The sequence below is a fragment of the Athalia rosae genome, chromosome 2 (assembly GCF_917208135.1).
Source record: "Athalia rosae chromosome 2, iyAthRosa1.1, whole genome shotgun sequence".
Taxonomy (NCBI): Eukaryota; Metazoa; Arthropoda; class Insecta; order Hymenoptera; family Athaliidae; genus Athalia; species Athalia rosae.
The window spans coordinates 30,379,159-30,391,382 of NC_064027.1; the positions used below are offsets into that span (position 1 = coordinate 30,379,159).

Sequence of the window (12,224 nt, forward strand, 5' to 3'; positions counted from 1 at the left end):
TCAATTTTACATCGTTTTATTGGAATGAAGTGATACAGTACAATGAAACGTTATAATATTTACAAAACTCGAAAACCAATTTCATCGTCATTACGAATAGTGAAACATGTAACATTGTTTTAGATATCGTGCATCCATATTTCGTGGTATACTTGTCCGTAGTACTTGGTAATCTTCTCTATTATTCTTATTTATTTTTTCGCCTGTTTTAATCGAAGAAAACATTAATTTCATTCGACGGGGTACTTTGAATTATGAAAAAATATTCTTTAAATTGTGTTATTATGCAATTACTATCGTAGATATTACGAATGCGTGGAATTATTTATTAACTGATTAAAAATGTGAAGTTGTATAAGTGCCTTACAGTCTCTCATTGTTCAGACTATTCAACTTGGGTCTCTTACACAATGAAAGTACTGTGATGCAAAACAATGATTGTTATAGGCTAAACGTTTGCTCACTGGTCGAGTAAGTTTTTATTTCATTCTGTGATATCGTCTTTGATTTAAATGCAACAAAACCTGTGCAGTAAGAACGATATTCCTCCAATTTCTTTTTTTCTGTTTTTTTTTTTCTAATCCGCAGATATATCAAAGCAAAGATATTAAGCAAATAAGACATCGTAAATATTCACAAGTCGTTATTGTTGTCGTAAACTATCGTCGAGTAATACAATTAACTATTTCTAGTTATAACGAAGAGGTTTTCATTAATTTAATAATATAAGAATCAAAGACGTTTTCCATCGCATCATATTTGCCACATGAATGTAGTATGTATGCACAGTATACACAGAGACCAAATTGTTATCGCATAGTTTTCTGAATTCATTTTTATACTGTATTGAATCATTCGGTTTTTAATCAGAAATGCGATCGAAGGATAAAGAAAAAAACAAAGATAAAAGAATAGATATCACTCACGTTATGGTACAAAATTTCGTTTCCACATCCAATATGCCTGAACAAGTTTCTATGAACCGCTCTCTTGCTTTTATTCATCTGATTTGATTTCTGTTTCAATTTAGAGTCATTCAACAGCTTAACTTTTATCGCTTTGTATACTTTTAAAGTTAGTGCCTCGGTATGCTGATCGATGGATCTGATTTCCGTTCTTTTTTTAAACCGATTGATAATTGGTTCCACTCATATTTCAAAGTCCATCTACGTAAGCATTTTTTTACGCGTTGTTGCTTTGTTTAAAAGTTGTCTTCATCCGCTGTTCTACTCTCCGAAGTAACTGCCACTGTTTTAGATTATATTTTTCACGTCTTTTTCGATCCTCGTTCCTTGTAAACCGAGATTATCAGGCGCTCAAAGGGCTGGTCTTCTCATATCCGTCTCTAAACATTCGTAACGTAGCTAGAAATCAGCAACGTTAGAAACCTTCTTGGTATTGTTTTGAGTCTAGTCGCGTTTGAATTCCTTCCAGTTGTCTCTTTGCTTCACATTGAGGGAAGTTCTGAAGATCGTAGTATTGCGGGGCAATTTTCAGCAACCAGTCAGCTGAAATTTACAATGTTTCGTTAGCTCAAAGAGTATCACCAAAGACATCGAACCCCTGTTACATATTTTTGCTACCACTTCCTTACGTTTTATGTCCGTTACTGTCCTGATGTAATTCTTTGTGGTGAGCACGAACTCGTTATAGATAACCCACTCTGGTTTGTGGTCGAGACAGCTGCTTGGGTGCAATTGCACGACTTGGTTATCTTTTATCGTTAGATAATGCTCTGTTCGTTCCAAATGCGCAACCTGTACAGAAGATTAACGTAATTTTGAATACAAGTAGAAGAGGTTTGAACGAAATTGCTAAAATTCCGTACAAATATTAATGCAGACTTCTTACCTGCATGAAAAATCCATTGACAAGCGCTTTTCTAATGTTTATGTAGTAATCTTTGGATGTGAATTCAGTTGACGTGCGTTTCAAATTGAACCTATCCATGATTCTGCTCAATTGTTGTCTAACATTATCACCACTTTTCAGTGATCGGTAGTTTACAAAGTGCTCGTAGCACCATTGCGCATCCTCCATATCTGCAAAAAATCGAATTGTGGTTTACATTTTCCTGCTCCAGTGCAAAATGACCATCCGATCGAGGATGATCCTGTATTGCAATGTGGAATTTTCTTTTCTTTGAAACTCGACCGATAGATTACCTAATATTAATCATCAATATTGGTTTAACTTACTCTGTTTGAAGGCATGGTAGACGTTTAGAAGGGTGAGATGATCCCCGTCGATATGTGCAAATCGCATTTTCGAGTTATCTGCTGCCTTCTTAGCTTCGTTTGGCCTCACAAAACACTGTGGGACTAATACCATGTCAATCGTCAATACACAACCATGTTACCTTACCACCCTCCTAACCCGATACTAATTTTATAAATTCATAAATGATGTAATAAAAGTAATGATAAAATGTGCTATAGATGTATTCGCGAGCTGGTAAGAATATTGCTAACCAAACCTCAATACGCTACCTGAGAGCATTGCCGTGATGCTGAGTATCTCATTACTGCAATTGTGATTGCAGGATGCAATCAGCATTTTTGCTAGTTGTGGATCCAGGGGGAATTCAGCCATTACCGCGCCCAAATCCGTCAGATTTCCGTCGTCGTCAAGCGCCGCTAAATAGTTCAGCAACTCCAGCGCTCTCATCAATGTTTCAGGTGCCGGTGGATCCATGAAGTCGAAGTGTACCTGAAATATCATTAACATTTAAACCAGTCCAGGTCAAGTCTTGATGCAATATTAGAAATTAGAGATCATTTTTGCCAACCAGATCGTCAATTCCTAATTTTTTCAGTTGTAAAACAACACTGCCGAGATTCGATCGAAGAATTTCTGGATATGTGTTGTCTTGCATCTCATGTTTGTACGCTCTTTCCGTATATAAGCGGAAGCACTTTCCTGGGCGAGTTCTTCCCGCTCTGCCCGCTCGTTGTTGCGCCGATGCCTTACTGATCGGTGAAACCAGCAATGATTCTACCCGGATTCTCGGATTGTACACCTGAGGTGAACGATGCTCAGTATTAATGTTAATCCTCACTAAATATTTTGAATCTCTTATGACTGGAATCTTCGGTACTTACCTTCTGTTTGGCAAATCCTGGATCAATGACGAATACAACTCCGTCGATGGTTAGAGAGGTTTCTGCAATATTTGTGGAGACTACAACTTTCCGTCCAATCGCTCCATTGGGTTTGGTGGGAGGCGCGGGCTCAAAAATTCGTTGTTGTTGATTCGGAGGCAGCGTAGAATAGAGCGGAATACATTTGAGCTCACCAATCTCTGGTCCCAAGTTATCCATTTCCCTTTTTATTCTTTTGCAAGCTTCTTCTATTTCTTCCTGCCCGGTTAAAAATAGTAGTACATCTCCAGCGACCTCTTCACACATGTGGATTTGTATTACAGTCCTTATCGCCGCCTCCAGATAATCTCGCTCTGGTTCCGGAGTATAAAATATTTCAACAGGGTGGGTTCGACCAGGCACATTCATCAATGGAGCATTATCGAAGTACTGTTGAAACTTTCCTGCATCTAGTGTCGCACTCATTATGACTAGCTTGAGATTTGAACGCTGTTTAACAACCTCCTTCAATACTCCCATCAGCAGATCGGTAGCCAAAGTCCTTTCGTGTGCTTCGTCCAGTAGAATCACCTGGTAAGCTTCCAACATTGGGTCTGACATGCCTTCTCGCAGCAGCATACCATCCGTCATATACTTCAGCATCGTTTTAGGAGAACTACAGTCCTCAAAACGAATACTGTAACCCACTTCCTCACCTGAATGTTAGGGAATTCAGAACTTGGTTATCATGAATTTCTAAGATTGGAGAATTATGGGGATCTTTTTAAGATGAATTAATTTTCTGTACTCTGCTAATTGTTAGAAGACTTATTTGACGGAATAATTTAATCTTCGATAAGGAAGTTTACCCAAGGCAACATCCATTTCTTCGGAAACTCTCTGTGCTACGGACATGGCGGCCACTCTTCTAGGTTGTGTACAAGCAACCGCTTTGTTTCCTACCGAGCAAGAGTATTCGACACACCATTGTGGGATTTGCGTAGTTTTGCCAGAACCTGTTTCACCCACTAGGACGATGCACTGATGCTGTGCTAGTAACCTCATGAAATCTGCTCTATACTCGAATACAGGTAAAGTTATTCTCTTCTTATAAAATTCGTGATATCGTGGCGTATACGGAAGGTGTGTGTACGGATTTAGTTGCACTTGACTTTTGCCCGATGTCGAGGTTGGCGCATTGATTGCGATTGTTCCATCACTGAAACGTGACAAAAGTATTACTAATATTCCAGAATACCACGACGTGCAGGTTAAAAGTCTAGAGGCTAATGATTGAACGACGATGAATGAGATTTTACAAATATACAATTTGTTCTATAGAGAGGGAAGTTTATAATTTGGGGTTGAGTAACTCGATGAGAATCAAATGGCATGACAACTCTAGGAGTCAGAACGATGAAAACGTAGATAGCAAGGATGATAAGTGTGAATGGAAGTTGCTTTTGGAAGTAAGATATATCAGGAACTGTGAAACCAGGTGATGGTTTAAAGGCACGTATCATATCAATAAGTGAAACATATCTTTAACAATGCACATGGCAACGTGAGTCAGGATTTTTTTTTTTTTGGCGAAGATTTAGTTCGTTATAACTTGCGACTTACTTCTTTCTTTTTACATAAGGATCCACTACTTCAATCCTTCGCTTAGACATCCTCGACTTTGCCTTTGGTAAGTGAAAAACGAAATTTGTTTATCCAACTATCGCATGCACGCGCGAAGCGTCACAAAATGGCAAAACCACGAACGGACGGGGACGGCTACACTTTCCAGAATCGCTATTCTCCCTCAAATTATTTCGTCCCGTGAATATTTCGGAATCGTTGAATTCACGACGTGAGAACGGGGGGGAAAGGGATTAATCGCTGACTTTTCTTTACACCCTTTATTAAAAGCATATATTGCATGCATTAACAATGAGTTACACACACGTTGACTGAAAATTAGTACCAATCATTAGTTAACAACACACATACTATATAAGCTATGATATAACTATCTATATAATATATAGTGTATCGGTGTGATGTCATTTCAGTTTTCTCTCTTTGTTTAATTTTGTAATCAGATTCTTTTTTCCAAGATCAGAATAAAAAAGATACTGCCTTGGCATTATTCTTTATTTTTCCCTCCATGTTTTCTAAATGTTTTTCAATTTCTTAAATGATTTCGAATTATTTACTAGATCTCTTTCATCTCTTGCGAGCCCCGGATGATATTCAGGTGAAGTCATACAGCCTTAGATTTATTTCCAGATTTATTCCCAATTTTTTCTTATTTTTTTCGTTTTTTCCTGATTTATTTTCGATGTTTGAATTAATTATTCAAATTGAGCCATCTTCCCCTCCGAAAAAGTGACACGTAGCGCCGAGTAGCGTAACATCGGCACGCGGAACTTGCGTGAACTAAAATTCCAAGTTTCTTGCCCCTTGACGTCAGGAGACCCGCATTATTTCCGTGTAATGCGGGTGCGTATATCATCAGGCGCTTTGGCCTACTCGCTGTAAGGCGGGTCTCGGTGAGTCAAGGGGCAAGAAACTTGGAATTTTAGTTCACGCAAGTTCCGCGAGCCGATGTTACGCTACTCGGCGCTACTTGTCACTTTTCGGCGGGAAAGATGGAGTAATTGAATAATTAATTAGAAAATCGAAAATAAATCGGGGAAAAATGGGGATGAATCTGGGATGGTGTCACTTTTCTTGCACATTATCAAGCGGCTTCAGGGGCTTGGAAAGATGAGGGTATTAAAATTGTTTAATGAGTTAATAAATTGAGACAAAATCGGGAAAAACTCGGAAAAATTTGGAAAAACTCAGGAATGTTTTCAAATAATTTCAAGGTCATGGTACTCCATTCATAACACAGGGTGAATTGTGTAAAATTATATTTGTTCTATTACATGAAACACTAGTATGTGCTTAAGGTAATTTTCACCAGCACAATATTATATACACATTTATTTAAAAAAAGTTACAATGTTCGCTGCTCATAGTGAAATATTTTTTATCACATACATGGCCTCGTTATCACAACCAAAGAGCAGCGTCGATCTGTTAATGTCTATCGAATTAATGGGCTTGTGTAGTGTCGCACAGAGCGAATTTACGTCAACTTTTCCTCTGGTGCCGATCGTGTTCAACCAGTGAATATCTCCTGAATCTGAAAATGAAATTATGTTCGTAATTAGGACAGGAAGTGTTAGGAAAGTAATGTAGAACAATTCGTTGGAAGATAGAAAACATAGAGTCACCTAATTTTAATTTGGAGTTCTGCGCGTTGTTCCAATGCCAGAGTTGCCCGCTGATTGAACAAGAGAATAAATTTTCGGGTCTGTCTGGGTGAAACATCACTTCGCTAACTGCGCTTGAATGTGCGTTCAATTGGGATATGGGATAGGTGTTATGCCTCAGATCCCATACTGTTAAACTTCCATCACCGCCACCAGCAACTACGATATGTCTTTGAGTTGGATGATGGGCCAAGCTTGTTGCTCTAGTCTGCAAAAAGCGAAAAAGTATTCACCACTGATATCAGGACAAACCTCACTAAGTGTCAGTTGATTTATCAACTGATTGAATACAAAATTTGACCTTTGTTTGCGCAGAAAGTATGAAAGTTGTCGTAGGAGTATCTTGGTTGTTCCTTAGGTCCCAGACTTTCATGTGGCCCCTCAAATTTCCTGTTAATACTTCGCTGTGCTTCAAGAAATCTACACAGTGCAGAGAGCAACTATCTGCATTCTCTGAAATAATTAAAAGTTACAGTAAATCTGTGTCAAAGTTTCTACTTTATAGAAACTGCAGATAAAACTGAGTCTTATCGGTTTTTGCTTCACATACCAATAACTCTCACTGGCGTTTTTTCTCTGGCTGTTAATAAATTTATTTTACCATCTTCTCCTACACTGACTATGTCCTGTTCAAAAGTAGACAATGCAGTGCAAGATGCGTAATCAGATGTTCTGTAATTTCAAATATGACAGATTTTCAACTAGAATACTTCACCCGTTTTTTAAAAGAAAAACGAAAAGGAGACACAGAAAAAATTTGCACCTGAAGTTATGTATAAATTCCCAACAAACGTGTTCCTTGAACTGAGCGTAAGGATTATCCTGTATTTGTAGCAGATGCACAGATCCTACAGATGAGGACGCTGCAAAAAGATCCCTGCCTATGAACTTGAAAGAACAAAAGCACTTGTTAGCAAGACATATCTTCATATTTGGAAGACGATATAGGATATCTGTTCATCATCCAATTACCTTAAGCTCCGTAACGTCACCGAGGAAAGCGTGAGATGATATTATCACAGGATAAGACTCATTGTCTTCTTCATTGGTGTCAAAAGTCCAATAAGTAACACTATTCACCTAAAAAATGAGGCCGATAGATCAGGTTTGACATGAATTAATATGGATGAAAATACTTAGAGTATGGGAGGAAATCCAATGCATTCAAAGAATTGTCGGTATGTTAAAAGCGATAGCTAGATTTTCACGCAATGTTCATTTGAAGATAAATTTCGTCGTTCATACCGGGTTATCCCAACTTCCTGTCACGAAGGATTTTGCTTCAGTAAGATCATCAGGTTTCCATCTGATCCTAGAAACTTTCTCAGATATAAAAGTACCGTGAATATTTTCACCCATACTTGTTTTAATTTTACTCCAAGATCTTATTCACAAATAATCTTCAAAATAAGATCACTCGCTGATTACAGGTTAGAAATTGTGGAAGAACCCGCGAAGACGCCGAATTGGTGTACGTACATACATACGTACCGACCACGATACCGACAGTATTTCAAATCGATCTTTAATAGCAAGCAAATCCCCTAAATTCGAATCAAAACTTGACAACCCTCATGGTAATAAAATATGACACAATATACAATTCCATTAATTATGATTCAATATAAATAATTGCGATAGAAAATATAATGATTTTCGTTATATTTTACGCGTTCACCCGAAAATTTCTCTGAAAAAGTTCCCCTATTTGAATTATAGGTGACTTGAGACCTGCGTCGTTGACTGAAGATAATACGTGGTGACGTGTAGTACTCCTTTCGTACTTTGCGGTACGTCGGTTATTCAGCGGACTGGTCGGCAAGTATTGTTTTTTAAATAATTAGTATCCGTTATCTTCATTAATTTCTGAACAAAATATTCTTGCCCAATTCTGTTTGACCTTTGAATACAGACCTATGCTGTGTTTGGAAATTTCGTAACATAATATCAAACGCCGAGGTTATCAGGTACACGATTCGTGAGCCGGCGATTCCGTCGTGTTAAAAAGGAATCGACAAATCATTACACATTCGCAAAGGCCACCCTTGAACCCGTTTCACCCCTTGCGTACACGTAATCTTTTCATCATTTGTCTAAACATATGCTCAGCTACTTCTGAACCAGATTATTATGTCGAATGAATCCAACTGGGTCTACAAGTCTACATTGTTTATTTGTCATCCATCTGCCGTGATCGTGTCATTGATTCAATGTAAAGGTTGATTTTATCTTATTTGATTAGAAAGTCCAAAGTGGCATTGTCATGTTCTTATTACCAATAATCAGCTTCTCACATTTTACAGATAATTAGAACAATTGCAAGATGGAATTGATGTGCGTGGTACAGTCCTATGATTGGGGGGAAAAAGGCAGCAAAAGTACAGTGGCAACGTTGATGAAGGCGTCAAGTTTTTCTTATTCGTTGGATGAGAGTAAGCCCTATGCTGAGCTGTGGATGGGCACGCATGGGAACGGGCCCTCAGTTGTGAAAGAAAAGGGAGTGCCACTCGGACTTTATATCGCAGAGAATAGCCACGTGCTTGGACAGGCTGTGCAAGAGAAGTTTGGATCAGAACTTCCCTTTTTATTCAAAGTCTTGTCTATCAATAAGGCTCTGTCAATACAGGCACACCCAAATAAGGTGAGATCTACTTACAAGAAATGGATTTTTTATTCTCAAAATTCAAGTTCAATATGTTCTCTTATCATAGGAGCATGCGGAGCAGCTTCACAAGTCACAACCTGAGGTTTACAAAGACCCAAACCATAAGCCGGAAATTGCCATTGCTCTCACTCCCTTTGAAGCTCTCTGTGGGTTTCGACCAATATCTGAAATTAAACAATACTTCAATGCTGTTCCCGAATTCCGTGCTGTAGTTGGAGAGGATAATATATTGGAGCTCTCTACTTCAGATGAAGCCGGACTCAATACGGCTCTTAAAAACTGCTTTAGGAATATTCTTACCAGGGATCCTGAATTCGTAGCTTTACAGCTGCGTATATTATTGGATAGATTATCCCATCTAGGTTTGTACTCCTGTTTATTACGATTGGGTTGGGTACTATTAATAATCTTCCGTCAGATTATTCGATCATTCAAGCATTTCCTATTTCGGTCAACAGACGAATGTGGTAGACAAGCTCTTAATGGAGCGCTGCTGGAAAAATTGCATTCTCAATATCCTGGAGACGTTGGATGTTTCGGTATTTATCTATTCAATTGGATAACACTGCAGCCTGGAGAAGCCTTATTTTTAGGTCCTAATGAGCCTCATGCCTATCTTTCTGGTGGTAAGATGTGATAATTATGAAAATTAATTTCTTTGTCGTTTTCCGAATGTAATCATCATTTTCAGATTGTATCGAGTGCATGGCCTGCTCTGATAACGTAGTACGTGCAGGACTGACTCCAAAACCGAAAGATATTGAGACGTTGGTAGAAATGCTAACTTACAACTGCGAGCCAGCATCCGCAAAACGGTTCCAACCGTTCCGAGAAGACGAGTGTACGGAAATTTTCAGACCCCCAATCCCAGATTTTGCTGTTGCAAAAATAACCGTGAGTTCCGCTTGTTCTGTCAATCCCAAGCTAATCTTTAATTTTTCAACTAATTTCACCGATGTTAACATGTTTAGATTCCTCCTGGTAGAGCTACTTACAACTTGATTCCGAGAAGTACAGCCAGCATTTTGATCATAATTAATGGCAAAGGGGAGATTGGTCAGTCGAAAGTTTTAACCCAAGGTTCTGTGATTTTCATCCCAGCTAACGAGAAAGTGAACGTCAAAGTTCTTTGCGGATGTCATCCCATGCTAATGTTCCAAGCTTTCGTGAATCTCTGAAACCATTATCGTCGATTCATGGCTTGATTAGAAGGATGACAAGTTAGAGCTTCTTACAGGGCCTAGAACCAGCAATGTCACATTTACTCCATCTAGAAAATTAGTACCTATTGTTACTATTCATAATTCTATACGTTATGAAAAGTATTGTCAAAAAAAGTTATGAACTTTAAACCTCCGTGATAATGTGAATACCGATCTACCAAATATTCCGAGACCGTTATTATGTAGCCATTTAAAAATCCTGCTCCAAGAGCAATCGCAATGTGTAAATTGTGTGTATCACGTATAGAAAATACCCGTCATTTATAATTTATCGATGGCGTTATGTCACTGTTGAAACAAATAGATCTATTTTTTCAGAAACCAATTTTTTTTCCAGGTAAAATTCAACATTTTTCTGAATGAGGTCTATAGGTTTTTTAACGGCGAATTGAGCAGCGCTTAGGAGTGGGAAATTTGACAAGATCATGGGAATAGTGTATGGAGTTGATAGTGGCACCGTGGTACGTACGTACGTAGTACACGGCCGTAATGTGGGCTGCCTATAAAAGCACACTGAATTGTTGTAGGTTGCATTGATGCTCATCAGCAATCAGTGATTTGGTGATTCGTGAGGAAACTTCAGTTCAAATTCCAAAGCGTCAGTCGTTTGCTTAATAGTTTGACACTAGATTGGATGTGACATTAAAGAGAATCATGTTCCCTGCATACTCTCATCTCACAGCTTACGATCGGCACAAGAAATTGATCAATGATTATTTCGTTTATCAAAAAGGTTCTGCGTTAACCTTAAAACGAGATACGTAAGTCAGCATAAACCCAGAGGATAAAATTTCGTAGATGTTGATGACAATCTCCGTTGAATAGATTAAACGAATCTTGATTCCCTATACATGAATTTGCGGCGTGTGTTTCGAGGTCGAGGGATAAAACTGATGCCGATGTCCTTCGGGAGCAACACAGATTTCTGTGGGACGATGACACCGAAGTACCAAACGACTGGGAAACCAGACTAGCAAAAAAGTATTACGACAAGTTATTCAAAGAGTATTGCATTGCAGACTTGATATACTACAAAAAAAACCAGGTGCCGTATCGCGTTCTAGTCAGCTCTGTTGGATTTTGCATTGATAAGCCATTAATGCTCCAGGTTGCTCTTCGATGGCGAACTGAAAACGAAGTGGTCACTGGTAAAGGACAGTTTCAATGTGGAAACAAAAAATGTGAGGAGAAAAATGACCTGAAAACCTGGGAGGTGAATTTTGGATACGTTGAACATGGAGAGAAGAAAAATGCTTTAGTTAAATTGAGTGAGTACTTAAACACAGATTGTTTAACCAATTTTCTCACAAGATACGTTCAAATGTCAATTGAACTTTCAGGACTTTGTCCACCATGTTCTTTAAAATTGAATCATCACAGTAAAAAACGGGAGATCAAGAGAAAAAAGTCTTTGAAAAGGTTGGGCAAAACTGAAGAAATTCCAGCAACTAGTGGTGTTACTGCATCCGAAGTTGCGGTAGTTAAAGTTGAGAAAGAGGACACTGTTGAGCCAAAAGCTCAAGAGACCGTAAATGAATCAGAAATTTGGAAAGAAAAGCTCACTGAGAGCAATGAAAAATCTCGAGAGGAAGAGTTTGAGGAATATTTTGACGAGTTGTTTATGTAAAATCTGACGAACAATCTCGCTCTCCCTCTAGATACCCGTGTATGTATGTATGTACATAATGATTTCCTGAATGATATTCTGTATTCACGTACGTCACAATAAACGAAATACACCGTAAGTACTCTCCGTTTTTGTCCTGTATGCCTAAAATGGTTTAAATTGAAAATTCCATGGAATATTATCATTAAACATTGCCAAGCGTGCCTTTGGGGTATAAGATAAATGTATTTTATCAAAAATTCATAACAACGTTGATGGTTCAACTTTCAATATGACTACCTACACTATACTTCTATTAATAATTTATTATGCACGAGTAGT

The 12,224-nt window shown here is 38.3% G+C and overlaps 4 protein-coding genes across 8 annotated transcripts; 2 read left to right on the plus strand and 2 right to left on the minus strand.

Annotated features, from left to right (window-relative positions):
- Nucleotides 1-4,872, minus strand: LOC105688511 (putative pre-mRNA-splicing factor ATP-dependent RNA helicase PRP1). Its single transcript, XM_012404897.3, has 9 exons — nucleotides 4,704-4,872; nucleotides 3,950-4,299; nucleotides 3,102-3,796; nucleotides 2,789-3,019; nucleotides 2,490-2,709; nucleotides 2,199-2,321; nucleotides 1,852-2,042; nucleotides 1,595-1,757; nucleotides 1-1,508 (listed from the first exon to the last, which is right to left on the minus strand). The coding sequence occupies exons 1-9, from the start codon at nucleotides 4,751-4,753 to the stop codon at nucleotides 1,381-1,383; spliced, it is 2,151 nt and encodes a 716-aa protein (XP_012260320.2). The 5' UTR covers nucleotides 4,754-4,872; the 3' UTR covers nucleotides 1-1,380.
- Nucleotides 4,873-5,966: 1,094 nt separating this feature from the next.
- On the minus strand, nucleotides 5,967-7,958 carry LOC105688539 (nucleoporin Nup43). The gene is made up of 7 exons (XM_012404947.3): nucleotides 7,634-7,958; nucleotides 7,361-7,468; nucleotides 7,152-7,276; nucleotides 6,939-7,060; nucleotides 6,690-6,841; nucleotides 6,350-6,596; nucleotides 5,967-6,258 (listed from the first exon to the last, which is right to left on the minus strand). The coding sequence occupies exons 1-7, from the start codon at nucleotides 7,745-7,747 to the stop codon at nucleotides 6,086-6,088; spliced, it is 1,041 nt and encodes a 346-aa protein (XP_012260370.2). The 5' UTR covers nucleotides 7,748-7,958; the 3' UTR covers nucleotides 5,967-6,085.
- A 143-nt stretch (nucleotides 7,959-8,101) lies between these two features.
- Nucleotides 8,102-10,597, plus strand: LOC105688240 (mannose-6-phosphate isomerase). 3 transcript variants are annotated; one of them, XM_012404384.3, is made up of 6 exons: nucleotides 8,102-8,206; nucleotides 8,692-9,029; nucleotides 9,100-9,415; nucleotides 9,512-9,679; nucleotides 9,745-9,947; nucleotides 10,025-10,597. In XM_012404384.3, the coding sequence occupies exons 2-6, from the start codon at nucleotides 8,712-8,714 to the stop codon at nucleotides 10,229-10,231; spliced, it is 1,212 nt and encodes a 403-aa protein (XP_012259807.2). In that variant the 5' UTR covers nucleotides 8,102-8,206; nucleotides 8,692-8,711; the 3' UTR covers nucleotides 10,232-10,597. The 3 variants fall into 3 exon arrangements, with proteins under 3 accessions (XP_012259807.2, XP_012259806.2, XP_012259805.2); XM_012404383.3 differs by lacking the exon at nucleotides 8,102-8,206 and adding an exon at nucleotides 8,213-8,606; XM_012404382.3 differs by lacking the exon at nucleotides 8,102-8,206 and adding an exon at nucleotides 8,214-8,600.
- Nucleotides 10,598-10,613: 16 nt separating this feature from the next.
- Nucleotides 10,614-12,021, plus strand: LOC105688262 (protein FRA10AC1). 3 transcript variants are annotated; one of them, XM_012404414.3, is made up of 5 exons: nucleotides 10,614-10,737; nucleotides 10,804-11,037; nucleotides 11,153-11,321; nucleotides 11,385-11,544; nucleotides 11,617-12,021. In XM_012404414.3, exons 2-5 carry the CDS (start codon nucleotides 10,931-10,933, stop codon nucleotides 11,901-11,903), a joined length of 723 nt encoding a protein of 240 aa, XP_012259837.2. In that variant the 5' UTR covers nucleotides 10,614-10,737; nucleotides 10,804-10,930; the 3' UTR covers nucleotides 11,904-12,021. The 3 variants fall into 3 exon arrangements, with proteins under 3 accessions (XP_012259837.2, XP_048507228.1, XP_048507229.1); XM_048651271.1 differs by having other exon boundaries at nucleotides 11,153-11,544; XM_048651272.1 differs by lacking the exon at nucleotides 10,614-10,737 and having other exon boundaries at nucleotides 10,776-11,037; nucleotides 11,153-11,544.
- The last annotated feature ends 203 nt before the right edge of the window (nucleotides 12,022-12,224 follow it).